Consider the following 16464-nt stretch of genomic DNA (forward strand, 5'->3'; position numbering starts at 1 on the left):
TTTTAATAAACAGTACATGATCATATTTACCTCTGTCTTCAACCGAGAGCCATAAGGCTCGTTTTAGCCCTGTCATGAAAAATCGTCTCCAACTGAGAACCAAAGGGTCATAGGGTCAAACATAATTTATTATTTAAATTTAAAAACTACAACGATAATTGGTCCAAAAAACCAAAAAAAATTAGAACTTGAATTTAATGAAATTAGAATTTTTAAGAATTTAAAAAAAATTGGTCCAAAAAAAAAAAATTGAATACAACGGCTAGCTGACTAGCCATTGTATTCAAATTTTTTTTTTTAAAGCAATCCCGTTGATTATAACTGACATGAATACATTTAATTTTTAATATAAATATATTCCTGTCGGTTATAACCGACAGGAATACTCTATTTTCTGGCCAGCCCTCTAGCCCTCTCCAATTCCGTGGGACCCTCTCAGATTCCACAGCCCTCTGACCTAACCCTCGATTGGAGACGGTTTTCGGGCTATTTTCGACCCTCTGGCCCTTTGGACCCTTTGGTTGGAGATGGTCTTACCGGACCAAAATATTTCACAGGCAATGAACAGAATAGAAGGCAATGAAGAGACACAGAAGTGTAACTGGGGAACTAATTTAAGCAACAGCATCCATTTAACCAAAAATGGTGCAAAATACCTAAGCTTACATTGCAGTCACGACATTTCTTCTAAAAAAAAAAACCATGGTAATTTCTGAAGTTGAATTTTGGGTCAATTATCTTTTCTTTTTACCATAAGGGGCAACAAGTACCAGACGACACACATTACCTCTCACTTCCCCTTTTCTGAAAATATGAACTTGGATCACACTTTGCTTCACAAACTCAAAAACTATGGTGTCCCCAAGTGAAATTTGGTTCGCTTTACCGCATTCTCTCCAACCTGTTGACAGATTCAAATAATCGGAACGACCAGCGTAAAGGGTTCTGAGTCGAACAAACCATGATCTTCCATCTGGATCTTGAAGTGTTACGGAATCCTTGTCCATAAGGCCTTCATCGAAGGCTAGTTGCTTTGGAATCCTCTGCAATTTGGAACATCTATGGATTAATTTGTTTGAAACTTGACCACGAAACTAAAAACTAAAAACATATTCGTGCTAGAGGATTTTTCATGTAAACGATTCACAATCCTAGTGCTCACGCCTCAAACTAATAATACAGTGCACCCCTGAGAAGTTGAATTTTGAGGAAATATTTTTGAATATGATTTTCCAATAAACTTCCACAATGCAGCTTAACTACTATATTTCATCTTCATGGATAATATTTAAGGCAAATGCTTACTCAAGAGTGCATAAATTTGAGTCACTGAAAGGTATTCCAAGGATCTCTATCACTGTTTTCCAATCACAATCGTGGAAAATTTTCAGAAACATAAATTGACTTCGGAAATAGGTGTCGAGGTACTCACCACATTATATAGACGATTCCGATGGTTTAAGAAGTGCAGAAAACATGGATTCTCTGTTTCCAACAGGATGGATGCTGTTGATGTATCTTCAACATAATTACTTACTGGTCTCTTTCGAGATTTGAGATGATCGCCTATACAATCCAAATTTGAGACACAATTTAGGACGAAAGGAGTGACAAAAAATAATGTTAGAGATCACTAATACAAATCTTTCCTAGATGCAGAGAAGTAAAATAGAGTAAAACTTACAACTCCGGCTAGAAAATATCATTTGCTTTTCACGATCTTGGTTGCAGTTTACAGTGTCAATGTCAACAACTTCAGCTTTTACGTTTTCAGTGTCAATGTCGACAACTTCAACTTTTCTTCTAGCTTGATTTCCTTCATTCATCTTGGCTAATTCGACATCTTTCTCGCATGCACTTCTATCATAGATTTTGACATTAAACTTCGATACGCCGTCATAACTAAAAACCAAAAAATCCCCAGCTTTTAAAAGATGGTCCTTCACAAAACCCTGCCAACCATCATGAAAGAACAAGCCATTCTCCCTCTCTTCCAATTCCACAGTCCTTCGAATTCCAGTCGGGCCTTTAAGATCACATTTGCAAAGTGATCGTCCATTGAAGTTCTTCGTAATAAACGCAGGCGGTACACGCTACAAAATTTTAGTAATTTCTTTAAAATCCAAAAGACCATGTCATATAGATTCTAAAAGCCATAAAACCAAGCAAGAAATGTCAATGGCTAGTTAGACTATGCGAGATCAAGCAAGAAAAAATTCGCAGTAACCAGAATTTAAATTGTATAAAATGGTGATTAACACTAATACAAAAGGAATAGTGCTCCGGTGTTGGAAACAACAACAAATTCTTACCTCACTAAGTAGGATAGGCAAACAACAAAAAAAACTTTATCCATTAAGTATAGTCGGCTACATGACTGTATTCGGTTTTGCAAACATTCAGAATAAATTGATCAAAGCAAATTTCAAAACTATAAAAAGAACATCAAAACCTAAGAATTCTGCTATAAAATAAGCGGACTCACACATGAACCATAATCCTGATGGAAAATATATCGATGAAACATGGTTTCTATGGCCTTCTAGCCATTTGAAGAGTATAAAGGAAGTTAAGGAAGAGGAGGATGTGGATGTTACCAGACTCTGAGAGGTGTCACCGGCGAGGATCTTGATAAAAGATGGTTTCTTTGGCTTTCTAGCCATTTCAACCAACTGGTCGTCAAAGATTCAAGAGTGTACCTGCTCTAGCTGCTGCGCCCGGTTCTTAGAAAGAGTTCACAAGAACTTCGGTAATAAAAAATAAAAGAACAAAACAAAAGAAGAGTTCACCAAATAACTTTTTCTGGTTCGCTATGGTATAGGTCATGTCATGAGGAGACGAGACCCTGGAGCAATTTATTGCTTTTTGTACTTCTCGTCAGCTCATTTTGCATTGCTGCTCTTCTGTCTTAAACTCTTTTCACATGTGACACGCATAACTTTTTCTTTTTTTAGTCAAACTAGAAATTTTCATTAAATATAAAAACTAAGGTAAAGTACAAAAATTATCTTAATTATTGGAATCACGATAGTTTCATACATCATCTTTTAAAATTGATAATATCATAACGCATCTTACGAATTTGTGACAATGTCATATCTCCGTCAATTTTTCTGTTAGTTTTTCTGTTAAGTGTTGACGTGGCAAGAAACGGAACCCCTCACTAATTCAGTTGGATTAAAAAATAATTAAATATATTTTTAATAATTAAATATTAAAAAATTAAGAATAAAAAACAAAAAAAAATTCCAAGGGGTGCGGCATCCCTTTTCCTTCACCCGCAGCAATTTCAATTTTTTTGTTTTTCTCTCTCCTCCTTCTTCTTCATCTTCTTCTTCTTCTCCTGCACCGAAACTGGATTTGTCACTTTTTTTTTTTTCGTTCTTCTTCTCTCTCCTTCTTCTTCTTCGTCTTCTTCTTCTTGGGCCGAAACTGGGTATGAATTTTTTTGTTCATTTTGTTTTTTGTTTTTTTATTTTTGTTTCTGGGTTGCAGGTAAAGGGAAAAGGGGACGAAAATGATGACAGGGTCTGGTTCCTCCACCACCCTTTCTCTCCCATCTCCCTCGCCTCTCCATCACAGTCTCCTTCCTCCCCACTTCTCTCTTTCACCGTGCCCAGAACCGCCCAAACCCACCTGAGTTTTTTCATCCGCCAAACTCTTGCCCATTGACCTGTCCCCCCAAACTCTTGCCCAGTGACCTGTGTCCCCCCTCCCCGAACTACCCCACAAACTCGGACTTCGTCGCAAATTAGACCAGTTCCTAGTCCAAGTTCAGGTCGACGTCGTCGTTTTGGGCGTCCAGGTGCTGATCGAGGGTGGCAGAGTGAGGGAGGCGGAGTAGTCGAGGAAGATGATGTCGTGGAACAGCGTCGTTGCAATCTCTAGATCGAGGGTGGTGGAGTGAGGGAGGCAAAGTAGTCGAGCAATATTGGGTTCTTCGTTTTGGGGCTTTCGAATTGCGGCAACAATTGCTGAAATGGGAAGGTGGGTTTTGTTCCTCCGGGGTCTGGGTCTTCTAGGATGCAAAGAGAGAGAGGAGAGAAAGGGGGGAAAGAGAGAGAGAGGAGAGAGAGGGTGGTGGAGGACGAGTGGGAAAGGGTTTTGGGTTGCAGAGGAGAAAGAGGCAAGAAAAGGGGGAGAGAGGAGAGAGAGATTTAATATATATATATATGTATATAATTTTTTTTTTTTAATTTTTGAATATTTAATTATTAAAAATATATTTTATTATTTTTTAATCCAATTGGATTAGTGAGTGAGACACGTGTTGGGCCACGTTAGCATTTAATAGAGAAATTTACAGAAAAACTGACGAAAGTCTGACATTGGCACAAATTCGTAAGATGAGGTATGACATTGTCAATTTTAAAAGATGAGATATGAAAGTGTCGTGGCACCAATAGTTGAAGTAGTTTTTTGTACTTTACCCTAAACACTATTACATGATCTAGAAAATTTAAAGGCAGTCCCAATCCAAGCATAGTCGAAACGGAAATACAATATAAAAATCCAAAAAGAGCAAGCTCATAATAACAAAAACTTTAGATCTGGAAAACAGCTGACTGCACCACAGCAGCAGAGCCGCCATCGTCGATCCACCACCACTGCCAAGAGGAAGAACTCACGAACAAGCTGGATGAACAGAAAATGGGGATGAGCAAGTCACCCGCGCAAAATCGTTCCCATAATCCTACTAAATAGTGCTAAAAGCAATATTTTAACGACCACCTAACACTAAAGTGTGCGCCCGATGGGAGACGCAATAGATCGAGTCGTGAAGGTTGGTGATGAACAATTGACAAAGAGAAGCAACGAAGGAAGAAAAGAGCATAAAAGCCCAGATCTGAGACAAACTCAGGAAGATTGAGGCAAGCTTATAAATTAAGGAGGAAAGCCGAAAACAAGTAAGAGAAAAGGAAGAAAAACAGGAAAGATTGAAGAAGGGAAGTCATAGAGAAAATTCTAGAGATAGAAATTTTTTAGGCATGTTTTTGCATAACTACAATGTAGTCTAATAATATTGTTCATTAATATATATAAGCTTTTATGCTAATAAATGATACATTCGATATCAAATTATTATGATTGACATATTTATTTTTTTCCAAAACTTTCACTCTTATTTTTTCTTGAGCTAATGCTAGAGAGACTAAAATTTTAAATTAAACTTGCAAACTAAATAATATGTCACCAATAGGAAATAACCACATTAATTTATACTTAACAATCCAATCATCAACAACCATATCATTTAGTTTGTAAAATTTAGTTTTAAATTTTAATCTTCCTTGCATTATCCTCTTTCTTGTGTAATTTAGAACTTCATTTTAATCCCACTTTATCTTATGAAACTCCAATTGCAATATTTTACCTCATGAAACTCAATTTTTGTATGGCTTACTCACGTTCCGTCAATTCTGTTAAGAAGTTCATCGAATCGCTGATATGCATGGCTGAGGCCCACTTATTTCTGTTGCAGTTGCCATGTTGGCTTATTTGAAATCATAATAACCTATTTTTTTAATTCTCTATAAATTATTTTTGATATTTCTAAACTAGAAAAATGCATAAATTCCCAACTCTTCCTTCTTTCCCTATATCACCGCCGCACCTCTTACCCAAAGGTGCAATCACAATTAAAATAAGTGGGTCTTAACCCTTTCAACAAAAAATAAAAACCTATTTAACCGATTTTTTAACAAAATTAACAAAATGTGAGAAAATAATACCAAATAAAGCTTTGGAGGGCAAATTGGTGCAATTTGAGTTTCAAAGAAATAATCCACACTTGCGGGCTAAGATTATCGCTTTTATTCTAATTAAGATGCAAAGAAATAATCCACACTTGAAGGCTAAGATTATCGCTTTTATTCTAATTAAGATGCAATGTTGATTGAAGTAACTCAAAAATCATAGTCCCAGCATCAACTAAGCCGCCATGGCTTGCTTAGTTGACAAGACATTGATCAACTCTGCCCTGAAACAATACAAGAAGTCACATGGATTAATTAACTGTTAGTGACAAAATTATTATAACCTGATTCGAGCTTCAATTCTTGCCAACAAATGGCACTAATTCCTTCATGACTCCCTTTGACATTAAATATCTCAAAAAAACTGACGACATACTTGAAGAAGATTAATCACATATAGAGCAAGTTTTATTCCACCACAAGAATGTCAATACTTATCATTATGGAGCAATTACTTAAATTAGAAATACTTTATGTAATGTGAGAGAACAAGACATTCCTTTAATTTAAAAGCTAAATCGCTCAAATGTTTTCTTAAGTCAACTGAGTTCCTTTCCTTTTATATGTTTCTTTCCATAGTACAAGACTCCTAAAACATTAGCATAAAAAACGTGCATTAGCCTTGTAAATACCAAATTAATAAAGAACAACCAAAATTCTTTTCTTCCAAAAGAAACATCTCCAATACATGCCATACATTAGCCTTGAATAATTTCTTTTCTTCTCCCCTTATGGCATAAAACAATTGACTGATCAAAACATTGTTTAAATTCTTTAGGCATAAGAAAAACCATAAACAATAATACATGTTTGAAAATTCATGCTTATCAATTAAGTCACATGCTTTGAATGAAATACATACCTCATGCCTTCATATGTTCACCACTTCTTTGTAAACATATATATAATCACATGACCAACCAAAATTCCCATAGAAGAATAGATAAAAATACAAATGAGCATTGTCACATAATTACTACAAACCTCATTCATTTGTACAATGTCCTTGTTCTTGCCACTAAATGCTTTCTGTCATTCTCCGTCAATCCATAAATCATTCAACAATTTTCATAGTTAACTAGTCAGGTATAATTAAATGACTACCGAAAAGAAAGAGCAAACCTGTGGACAATACTAATTGATTAGTCATGCAAATTCCGTACGAGTTAATATCACCATGACCATAAGCAACACAACTGTAATATATGTTACCACAATCATATATATAGGCACAACTCGTATACCAATAATAGCGTTGAGACATCTAAAAGTGAACAATTCCGTCACCTACATTCCGAAAGATATCAAGCAATATTTGAACAGTTACGCCTCTTTCTTAATTCTAAGAATTAGGTTGCAGTCAAAATTGAGTTCTGAATAATCAGTTGGCTATGCTAGTACGAAAACTCTTCGATGCCACCAAAACAAGGAACTAAAAACATATTATTCCAAATAATAAGGAGATGTAACGGCATAGGTAAGTTATGCAGGAACCAAATAATCACCTTTTAAATCCACCACAAAATCTTGTCAGCAATTAACACCAAAGGAAAAGATTACACTAAAAACCCAAAATCCGAATTGAGTCGATGAAACACAATACTCTGCTTTGGCAGAGGTCGGCTTGCTAAATGGAGAGGCCGCATCACTTTTCTAGTGTAAATGTGTATTTACATATGCTTACAAAATTGACAAAGACATCCGTAGTACATGGTTAAACATTCCAACCAAAAACATCAGCTTTAAAATAGAAAATCTCAAATATGCCATGGTTTCTAGTCATAGTTAATACAATGAACTAACTAATCAGTTTTCTTTAACATCCCCTTATCAGAACTATTGGTGGTAATCAAATTTGACTAATCAAATTGGCTCAAAGTAAAAATTACATGTGCTTGCTTGATCAAAATACTAGCAAACCTCCAGACTTTAGTGGTTCGACCAAAACATATTTTATGCAATAAAGATGCCTGATCAAAAAGCTATCAACTAAACCATATTAGCTAAAATAAAATAGGTATAGTTTAAAAACTGTTGGGATTTGAAGCTTGTTCCATATTTGGATCATCACCATTATTTTAATTTTATACTTCAACACGATTTTTATATATATGCTTCTCCGCATGCGGCATGCCACTATTATAGGATTGATCCACGATTTGCTGCTATTCTTGATAAAGTTTCCCAGATTCATGCCATAAGATTATTAAAATTCTTGACTAAAACCGAATGGTTATATAACCTATTTACAATCATCAATTGTACCGATTGAAACAACATGGTGGTGTTGCCAAGTATATGCAATCATAACATGGATTAAAAACGCAGCTCATAAAAATATTATAAAGTCCAACCTAAACGCTAATAGGTTTTAATCATATAACCAATGGCTCTGATACCACATGTTAGCCTTAGAAGGTTATACAATTAAAACACAAACGAATGAGTGACAAACCTGATTCCAGTTGTAATCATGGTACTCGAGCAAGGAAGGAGAAAAGGGCACGGCAACACCAATGTCTTCTATAAACTCCTAGCCAAATACAACTACTCTGGGAAGTATTATGTTGTGTGTTCTAGGGCTTATAGGGACCGGTGTTTATATATATAGGCTAAAAGCTAGGATTTCCATCCATAAAGGAAACCTAAACTTACTTTCTTAGCCTCTAAGTTAAGTATCATAATTATAGCCAATTAAGGATTCCATCAATCGTATTTCCAATATAAGACGCATGATATAGGATTAATATCTTTAAGAGATCGAATCACAATTAACATTATTTCTCCAATATTACATGTAGTAGACCACTTAAAGGTTGATTTATATTGGATAAATCCAACAAAATCTACTGCACTGTGATGGTCACCCCATCCAAAATAGCCAAATTGATTTGCTATAAGTAAAATCAAATTGGGTAATTAAACAGAATGGTACGTAAAATAAATATTGAATAATTGAACCGTTAGAGAGATTCGTTAAAAAATTATACCTGATTGATTAAGTATTGCATCACATCTATGTAGGTGCTCACATCCCCGGAGGTGGCTAGATAGATATATGGAGCGTTAGTAAGCCTATACAGCTTTGTCTTTGTATTAGAGAGCACGAACCCATATGGGTTGGTTGTTCTCAAGTCGACCACCACGAAAATAAAATTTCTCTAGGAGTATGCAAAATTTAGAGTGTCGTGGGCACCCTTCGGATACCCAGAAATAATTCATATTGTCTACTTAAAGATTGGTTGGTTTTTATTATTGTTTCAGGGTATCTGAAGGGTGCCCACGGCACTCTAAATTTTGCATACTCTTGCAGAAATTTTATTTTTGTGGTGGTCAACTCGAGAACAACCAACCCATATGGGTTCGTGCTCTCTACTACGGAGACAAAGTTGTATAGGCTTACTAACGCTCCACATATATATCTAGCCACCTTCGGAGATTTGAGCACCCACATAAGATGTGATGCAATACACAATCGATGTATAATTTTTTAACGAATCTCTCTAATGGTTCAATTATTCAAATGAGGCCACATTGATGGGTGAATCCCACGTATGGCATGAAGTTGATTAATACGTTTTACTCTTTGCAACACTCTCTAAATGTATAAATATCATATTTACTATGGATTTTTGAACCGAGAATTCAAAAATTAAAGAGTCATAATATAGAAGGTAAGGGTGTATGGAGTGAATGGCTTCAACTAAGCTGTTAGCCGATACCTAGATAACTCAAATGAGTAATAAACAATAAACGCTATACATCTAACATTTACTATAAAAAACAACTATCTTTATAACCAACCACACCATGAATAGAGAGAAACGTATCAACTGTACAGTTTCTCTCACTAGAAATGGCCATAGCCCATCAAAATGGAAAATATTTGTATTACCTTACCTTGCAGCAGAAGCAAGCTTAAAGGCATAGTACTGCAACTGCATGCAACCTTCAGTCACCACGACTGCCCACACAGTGACTATGGTGAAAACGCCCAATACTGCAAATAAGTACGGCCCCGACTAACAGAACTTCCTGCAATATATAAAAAGCAGGAATCGGTAAACTTTCAAGCTGTTAAACCACTATTAGAATTTTGGCGCCCCAGTCAATTACAAATGCACAAGAAATTACTTTTTAAGAATAAAGCATAGATTAATGGTTGGTGTCTCAAATTTGAAGGCTACTAATATCAGTGGCATCCAACTAAAAAGACCAAAAATTGTTAGGAGTGCTATCTTTCTATCTATAGTCACCAATTGCAAATAGCGTGCAAACATGGGTGTCCTATAGCCATAATTCTATTATTCTAGTAGTGGACATCTGACAGAATGCTAATGATAAGATATACAAAGTTACAGAATAAAACTAACATAGATGGGATATTAATTGTGCCTTCACTACACCACATGCCTGAAAGCTGAAACAACACTTTGTACAACGTCTCTGTGTAGCCAGTCAATATTTGTACACAAATAATTAGAGATGAACCTTGACCTAGAATATGAATTACCCGTTAGAGAAGATAGAATAAGACCAAACAAATAATAAAATTAAAATAATAATAACAATAATCATCATCCAACGATTAGCCTTCTCATCACAGAGAGTAGTTGATTGGCTCTATTGCGAAACAACTTAATACTATCAAAATTAGGAATTTGCAAGGTGCCATAAGCAGCGCTCTGTTTTTGCAAGCATTCAGAATAAAATTGATCAAAACAAATTTCAAAACTATTACAAGAACATCAAACCCTAAGTATTCTGCTATAAAATAAGCGGACCCACACATGAACCATAATCTAATATATCGATTAAACTTGAAGAGATGCAGAAAGTTATCCAAATGAAACCCTAAAATAAAAAAAAATAAACAGAAAAAGTAAGATCTTGATAAGCATAAAAGAAGTTTAAGGAAGAGGTGGATGTGGATGTTACCAGACACTGAGAGAAGTCACCGGCGAGATTCTTGATAAAAGATGGTTTTCTTTGGCTTTCTAGCCATTTGAACCAACCGGTCCTCAAAGATTCAAGAGGGTACTCCTCCGCTAGCTGCTATACTATGCTTAGTATAGGTCATATCATGACTCATGAGGAGACAAGACCCTGCAGCAATTTTGTTATCAAAACGTGATGAGAATGAAGGAGAAAGAAGGAAGGAGAGAGAGGTTTGGTGTAGGAAGCAGGAACAATTTATCATCAAAACGTGATGAGAATCTAGGAGAAAGAAAGAGGGGGGAGGAGATGTTTGGTTCGGAGCTGGAGAGGAAGAAAAAAAGAAGAAGATAGAGACGCAGGGGAGGCGGGGACTTCGGACTTCCTACATATTTTTTGTTCAACAGCGTTGTGTTGACTTCGCTCTCTTTCTTCCTTGCTTAAACAATTCTTTTTCTTGCTGATCAATTTTCCACAAAATCCTTGAAGAAGATGTTGTAAGAACTTAACATTTATAAACTATGAAGAAGGATAGAGATTTTGATTTTAGTGTGTGATTTCTTAGGATAGATGGTGTGTTATATGGAGAAAAAAAAAAAGAAATGATTAGGTTGTAGATAATATCACGTGGCATGCGATTTGTTAAAAATCTTATCAAAATTTATCCTCAAAAATTCTAAACAGACAATGTCACATGGCGCAATATGATTGGTTAAAAATCATATCAGAAATCTATCATCAACAATTCTAAACAAGTAACTACACGTGGCGCAACAAAATTGGATAAAAATCTTATCGAAATTTATCACCAAATATTGTATTTTTGGATAATAATGTGATGTGACAAGATCAGTTAAAAATCCTCTCCAAAGTTACAAATAAAATTATTTTATAAAATATAAAAATATTAATATTTTAATACGAATTACCTTTATTACAGCTTAAGAATGAAGGTGAAATATGCAATTCCTATTCATTAAACACCTTCACACACTAAAATTGCACTAAAGCTCATGGACTCAACTCAGTATTCGACTCGATTTTGGGTTGTAATGACAGAAAATATCTCGACCACGATCAATTTAATGGGAAAGAAAATCAGCGTAACTCATAATATGTCACTTTGTCACACATAAGGGTGAAGTACCGATTTACTTTTTGAACTATTATTTCAATAAAAATTAGGTATTTAAATTATTTTTTCGTTAAATTAAGTTCCTAAATTTATTAAAAATTGTTAGTATTATCCTACTATTATATTCAAAGCTATTTTATCCAATTTTTCGTCAACTAAATTCACTTGACACACTTTAAAATATAATTCTATTCTTTTCTCGCCTATAAGCCCTTAGTATTTCATATAGGTTGTGAATCTAAGGTCTAATTTACCCTCTAAAGTTAACTTCATGCACTATTTCTTCACGTAAAATTATCAATCTACCATCTAACGTGTATCACATACAATACAAGTAACGTGATTTAAATATACGAAAAATTGAATAAGTAGCTTCAAAATTAGGGATGTAATTGGTAGATTATTATAATTCAATGGATGATTTTTCTGAAAAAAATATTTTAAGGACCTAATTTTCACTCAAATGATAATTCATGAACTAAATTGGCACAGCTAGCTAGTACAGTAACCATTAAAGTCGCTGAAGAAGGGTAGTTGGCTAGTTGCTTAACAATTAAAGTAACAAGTGCAGTTCGTCAGAAAAATTGCGGCTAGCTAGCACAGTAACTATTAAAGTAACTAGCAGCTTCAATCGGACTTCGATATCTTTTGGTGGGCTCTACGTCCCGTACGTCTTTTCTGCAGAAAGGTGAAAGGATAGGGAGTTAAGAAACCTGGCGAGCTAACAGGTTATTACTTTGGTTCTGGGCAAAATAATGGTACAGACGTCATCATCCTCCTTCTCCTATCTTGACGAGCAAGAGCGAGTTTCTTCCATGATTCCATCCCTTCCCCTAAACAAATTCTAATTTCAAAATTTACATTAACAGAAAAATATATTTTTTCTCGTGCAAACGATAAAGCGGTGAATCATCTCGCTATGAATGCGTTCTCTTGTTTCCTTGTTTTTACACTAAGGTAGAAAATGAACCATCTTGGTTATCTCATGTACTGTATATTAATGTGCCATCTACCAAAGTTATGACTCTCTTGTAAATAAACATGAAATTAGGTTGTGGCACGATTTGGCTCTTTTGTGAGTACAAGTCACGACGTTGTTTCTCTTTGTCAATTGACTGGTACCAGGTTATGACCTGAATGTAATCAAGTTGGTTGGCAGAGTTAAACTATTATGGTCACTTTGGCAAGACGTATATCCTTCAGCTTTTACAAAACATTACCCCTTCATACCACTACTGTCTCTATCAGTATATTTATTGTATTTCAGACTTTTCAGTCTTGTACATGGTTCAATAATTTTCCAAGTACAATTATTTTTGGGTTACGCTGAAATCAACAACTACTTTCAGGAAAAATAATGAAAATGATTTAAAAACTTTGAGTTTTAACGATAAAGACAAAATAAATGATAAAGTGAATAGTACAAGGATTGACTTTTTAGTGTAAAAATGTGATTTTTCATTAAAGTGAACAGTACCACGGACTTTTCGTTAAAATTCCTTAAATTTTTTAGCTCACTCATTCTTAAGTTAAATTTTAATGCGAGGAACTTGCAGTTTAGTTGGTCAAGAGCGATCATTCTTACACCTTAGGCTTCGACTCCAATTCCCACCTCCTGCATATATGCTTGAATAAACAACGAAAAAAAAAAATCAACCTCTATTTTGGGATTGACCAAGTATTCACGAATGCTCCTTTAATTAGGACGTAACTGTTGATACAAACTCAATTGTGACAAATTGGTAAAGAAAAGGTTCCACCACCAATTCACCTGGCATACACATTTCTAGCCCATCTTACCCTGAATAAAAAAGCTACCATAAAAAATTTAGTAAAATTTAATGGGCACTAAACATAAGTGCAAGAAACTTTTAGCTTATCTGGTTAAGAGTGTTTATTATTGCATTCAAGATCCTAAGATCGGTATCCCAATATTGCTTCTACAAAAAAAAAAAAGTTAAAAAAAAATTAAAAAAAAAATTATTGAAGATAGTGAAAAAAATATAATCAAAATGAGTTGATGTGGATAATCCAATGAACGGACTTTACAAAGAAAGTGGACTAAATCCAATAATGACTTACAAAACGAGACTTAAATAAAGTATACTTTTAAATTAAATAAGATCATCGTTTAACCAAAATAGATAAGCTAATTATACTGCAGTCACAACATTTTTACAGAAGGATGGTAAATTTGTGATGTGAAACTCTGGGATCAACTAGCTTTCGGCTTTAACATTAGGGCCAGCAAGCACCAGACGACACTTATCGCCTCTCACTGCTCCTTTTCTAAAAATATGAACCTTCATCAAACCTTGCTTCACAAACTCAAAAATCATGGTGTCTCCCGGCGAAATCCGGTTTGCTTTCACACAATGCACCCAACCTGTTGACATGTCCAACTGATGAGATGAAGTAACCCTTCTGATTCTGAGTTGAATAACCCATGATCTCCCAGCTGGATCTTGAAGCGTTACAGTATTCTTAGACATAAGGCCATGATCTACAGCTAGTTGCTTCGGAATCCTCTGCAATCCATCATGGGTAAATTTGCTTGAAAATTGACCACGAAATTACAAATTTAAAAAATTATTCGCGCTCGAAGAGTTTTCACGTAAACGATTCATAATCTTTCCTAAAACTTATAATATAGTGCACCCCTAAAATGAAGTGGAACGCTGAAGAAAGATTTCTTGGAAATTTTTCTCCAGTTAACTGACACTACAAGAAAATAACATCAGTAGTTTTTTATTGTATGTCATGATCGGTTTCAATGTTTTCCAATCGCAAATTTTTTTTTCAGAAACATGAACTGACTTAGGAAGTGGTTGAAAAAGTACTCACCACGCAACGTAGTAAATGTTTCTTGTTTGAAAACGCTAGAAAACATTGATTCTCTAATTTCAACAGGATGGATCCAGTTTCTGTATCTTCCAAATGATAATGCCTCTTCCTAGAAATGAAGTAATTGCCTACACAATCCAAAACACGATTGAAGGAGCGAAGAAAATGTTAGAGATCAGACACAAAAAATGTTAGAGATCATATACAAATCTTCGTTAGTTGCAGAGAACTAAAACAGATTTTAACTTACTTCTGCCAGTCGGTCTGATTTTGCGCTCTTCGTTATAGTTTTCAGTGTCAAGATCACCAATTTCATCTTTTACTCTAGCTTGATTTTGTGTATTCCTCACGGCTGCTCCGACATCTTTTTCACATGCACTTCTATCATAGATTTTGACATCAAACTTAGTTTCACCATCATAATCAAAAACCAAAACATCAGCAGCTTCTAAACGATGATCCTTCACAAAACCCTGCCAACCATTGCGGAAGAACAAGCCATTCTCCCTCTCTTCCAATTCCACAGTCCTCCGTATTCCACTAGGGCCTTTGAGATCACATTTGCAAAGTGATCGTCCATTGAAGTTCTTCCTAATAAACGCAGGTGGTATACGCTACAAAATTGAATAACTTCTTAAAAGACCTTATTAATGCTCTTTGTAATATGAGAGATCAAACAAGAAAATACCTTATTAATACTAATACAAAAATAATCCTGCACCTTTAACCAAATCTTTGTAAACCTCATATAAATTGGTTCTGTAAAGATGGACCTACTGTTATTGAATGATAACCATTGCTGCTAACATTCAGAGTAATAAGGATTAAAACAAAACTTAGGGATGAACAATATTTGATTAAAACAAATATGAAAAATATACAGACAACAGAAATCCTAAACCCACACATGAACCATGAACTGGGATATCAAATTTCAACAGAAATTTAATCAATACATTAAAAAATTAAAATGTTATCCAAATGAACCCCCAAAAGTGAGAAAAATACACACACAAAAATTCACATCTCGAAAAGTAAAAAGGGAGGATGGATCTTTTACCAGACCCTGAGAGAAGTCACCGGCGAGGATCTTGAAAAAAGATGGTTTCTTTGGCTTCCTTGCCATTTGAACCAACTGTGTCGACTCCGCAAGGATTCGAGAGAGTGCCACCTTGCCGCTTAATCGAGTAAGTGTTCCACAAACCAGAACTACTTCCTTCTGGTTCTTAATATAAGTGGCAGAGAATCAAAGTCCTACTTGAAGTCATGAGGAGACAAGACCTTCAGCTCCTCACTTTTTCCTACTTTTCGTCAATGCTTTTCATCTCGGGAGTCATGTCTCTCCTGTCTTTCACTCTCTTTTTTTTACCACTAAAAGTTATAAAGTCTGTATTTGACTCTAATTGTAGTGTTTCATGTAGTTACTGTTTAAGATGGATTGAGTAAAATTTAGGTCACTTTTTATCTTTAGAAGTAGGATCCCGCTTTTAACTTTTACAAATATGCGCATAAATCAATTTGTTAAAACTCACGTATGAGTTATGTTTTCTACTCCAACGCAAAAACATAAAATTTAAAATGAGTTTTAAGATTGAGAGCAATTTACATAGATAAGGTATACCGTCACGTAATGTTCAGATCCAATAATATATTAGTAGTGGATAAATTTTGAATTTGGCAATGAATTATTGAATAGAAAATATCAGATCACAATAAGTCTGTATCATGTAAATTATTCTTTGTATTGGAGAAGAAAATTAAAATATATATCCACCACCTTTTTGAGACCCAAAT

General features: G+C 34.9%; 2 protein-coding genes across 4 annotated transcripts; both read right to left on the minus strand.

Moving 5' to 3' along the window:
- Nucleotides 1-590: 590 nt before the first annotated feature.
- Nucleotides 591-11226, minus strand: LOC103932896 (putative B3 domain-containing protein Os03g0621600). Of its 3 annotated transcripts, XM_048586973.1 has the most exons (5): nucleotides 10695-11226; nucleotides 9652-9791; nucleotides 1685-2093; nucleotides 1433-1566; nucleotides 591-1043 (listed from the first exon to the last, which is right to left on the minus strand). In XM_048586973.1, exons 2-5 carry the CDS (start codon nucleotides 9682-9684, stop codon nucleotides 735-737), a joined length of 885 nt encoding a protein of 294 aa, XP_048442930.1. In that variant the 5' UTR covers nucleotides 9685-9791; nucleotides 10695-11226; the 3' UTR covers nucleotides 591-734. The 3 variants fall into 3 exon arrangements, with proteins under 3 accessions (XP_048442930.1, XP_018499506.2, XP_048442929.1); XM_018643990.2 differs by lacking the exons at nucleotides 9652-9791; nucleotides 10695-11226 and adding an exon at nucleotides 2598-4142; XM_048586972.1 differs by lacking the exons at nucleotides 9652-9791; nucleotides 10695-11226 and adding an exon at nucleotides 2486-2608.
- A 2602-nt stretch (nucleotides 11227-13828) lies between these two features.
- On the minus strand, nucleotides 13829-16011 carry LOC103932887 (B3 domain-containing protein REM10). Its single transcript, XM_009342539.3, has 4 exons — nucleotides 15731-16011; nucleotides 14921-15284; nucleotides 14671-14798; nucleotides 13829-14354 (listed from the first exon to the last, which is right to left on the minus strand). The coding sequence occupies exons 1-4, from the start codon at nucleotides 15794-15796 to the stop codon at nucleotides 14046-14048; spliced, it is 867 nt and encodes a 288-aa protein (XP_009340814.1). The 5' UTR covers nucleotides 15797-16011; the 3' UTR covers nucleotides 13829-14045.
- Between the last annotated feature and the right edge of the window lie 453 nt (nucleotides 16012-16464).

Source organism: the organism of the source record quoted next, unplaced genomic scaffold (assembly GCF_019419815.1).
Source record: "Pyrus x bretschneideri cultivar Hongxiangsu unplaced genomic scaffold, Pyrus_bretschneideri_v1 Contig25, whole genome shotgun sequence".
NCBI classification, from domain to species: Eukaryota; Viridiplantae; Streptophyta; class Magnoliopsida; order Rosales; family Rosaceae; genus Pyrus; species Pyrus x bretschneideri.

What these genes read in the sequence shown, in the direction of transcription:
- LOC103932896 (XM_018643990.2), bottom strand. Translation starts at nt 2,663, where the DNA reads ATGGCTAGAAAGCCAAAGAAACCATCTTTTATCAAGATCCTCGCCGGT. An exon ending in GTGACACCTCTCAGAGTCTG is followed by an intron (nt 2,094 to 2,597) that starts GTAACATCCACA and finishes AAAATTTTGTAG; the next exon opens with CGTGTACCGCCTGCGTTTAT. An exon ending in GATATTTTCTAGCCGGAGTT is followed by an intron (nt 1,567 to 1,684) that starts GTAAGTTTTACT and finishes TGGATTGTATAG; the next exon opens with GCGATCATCTCAAATCTCGA.
- LOC103932887 (XM_009342539.3), bottom strand. Translation starts at nt 15,796, where the DNA reads ATGGCAAGGAAGCCAAAGAAACCATCTTTTTTCAAGATCCTCGCCGGT. An exon ending in GTGACTTCTCTCAGGGTCTG is followed by an intron (nt 15,285 to 15,730) that starts GTAAAAGATCCA and finishes TCAATTTTGTAG; the next exon opens with CGTATACCACCTGCGTTTAT. An exon ending in AACATTTACTACGTTGCGTG is followed by an intron (nt 14,355 to 14,670) that starts GTGAGTACTTTT and finishes GATGGATTGCAG; the next exon opens with AGGATTCCGAAGCAACTAGC.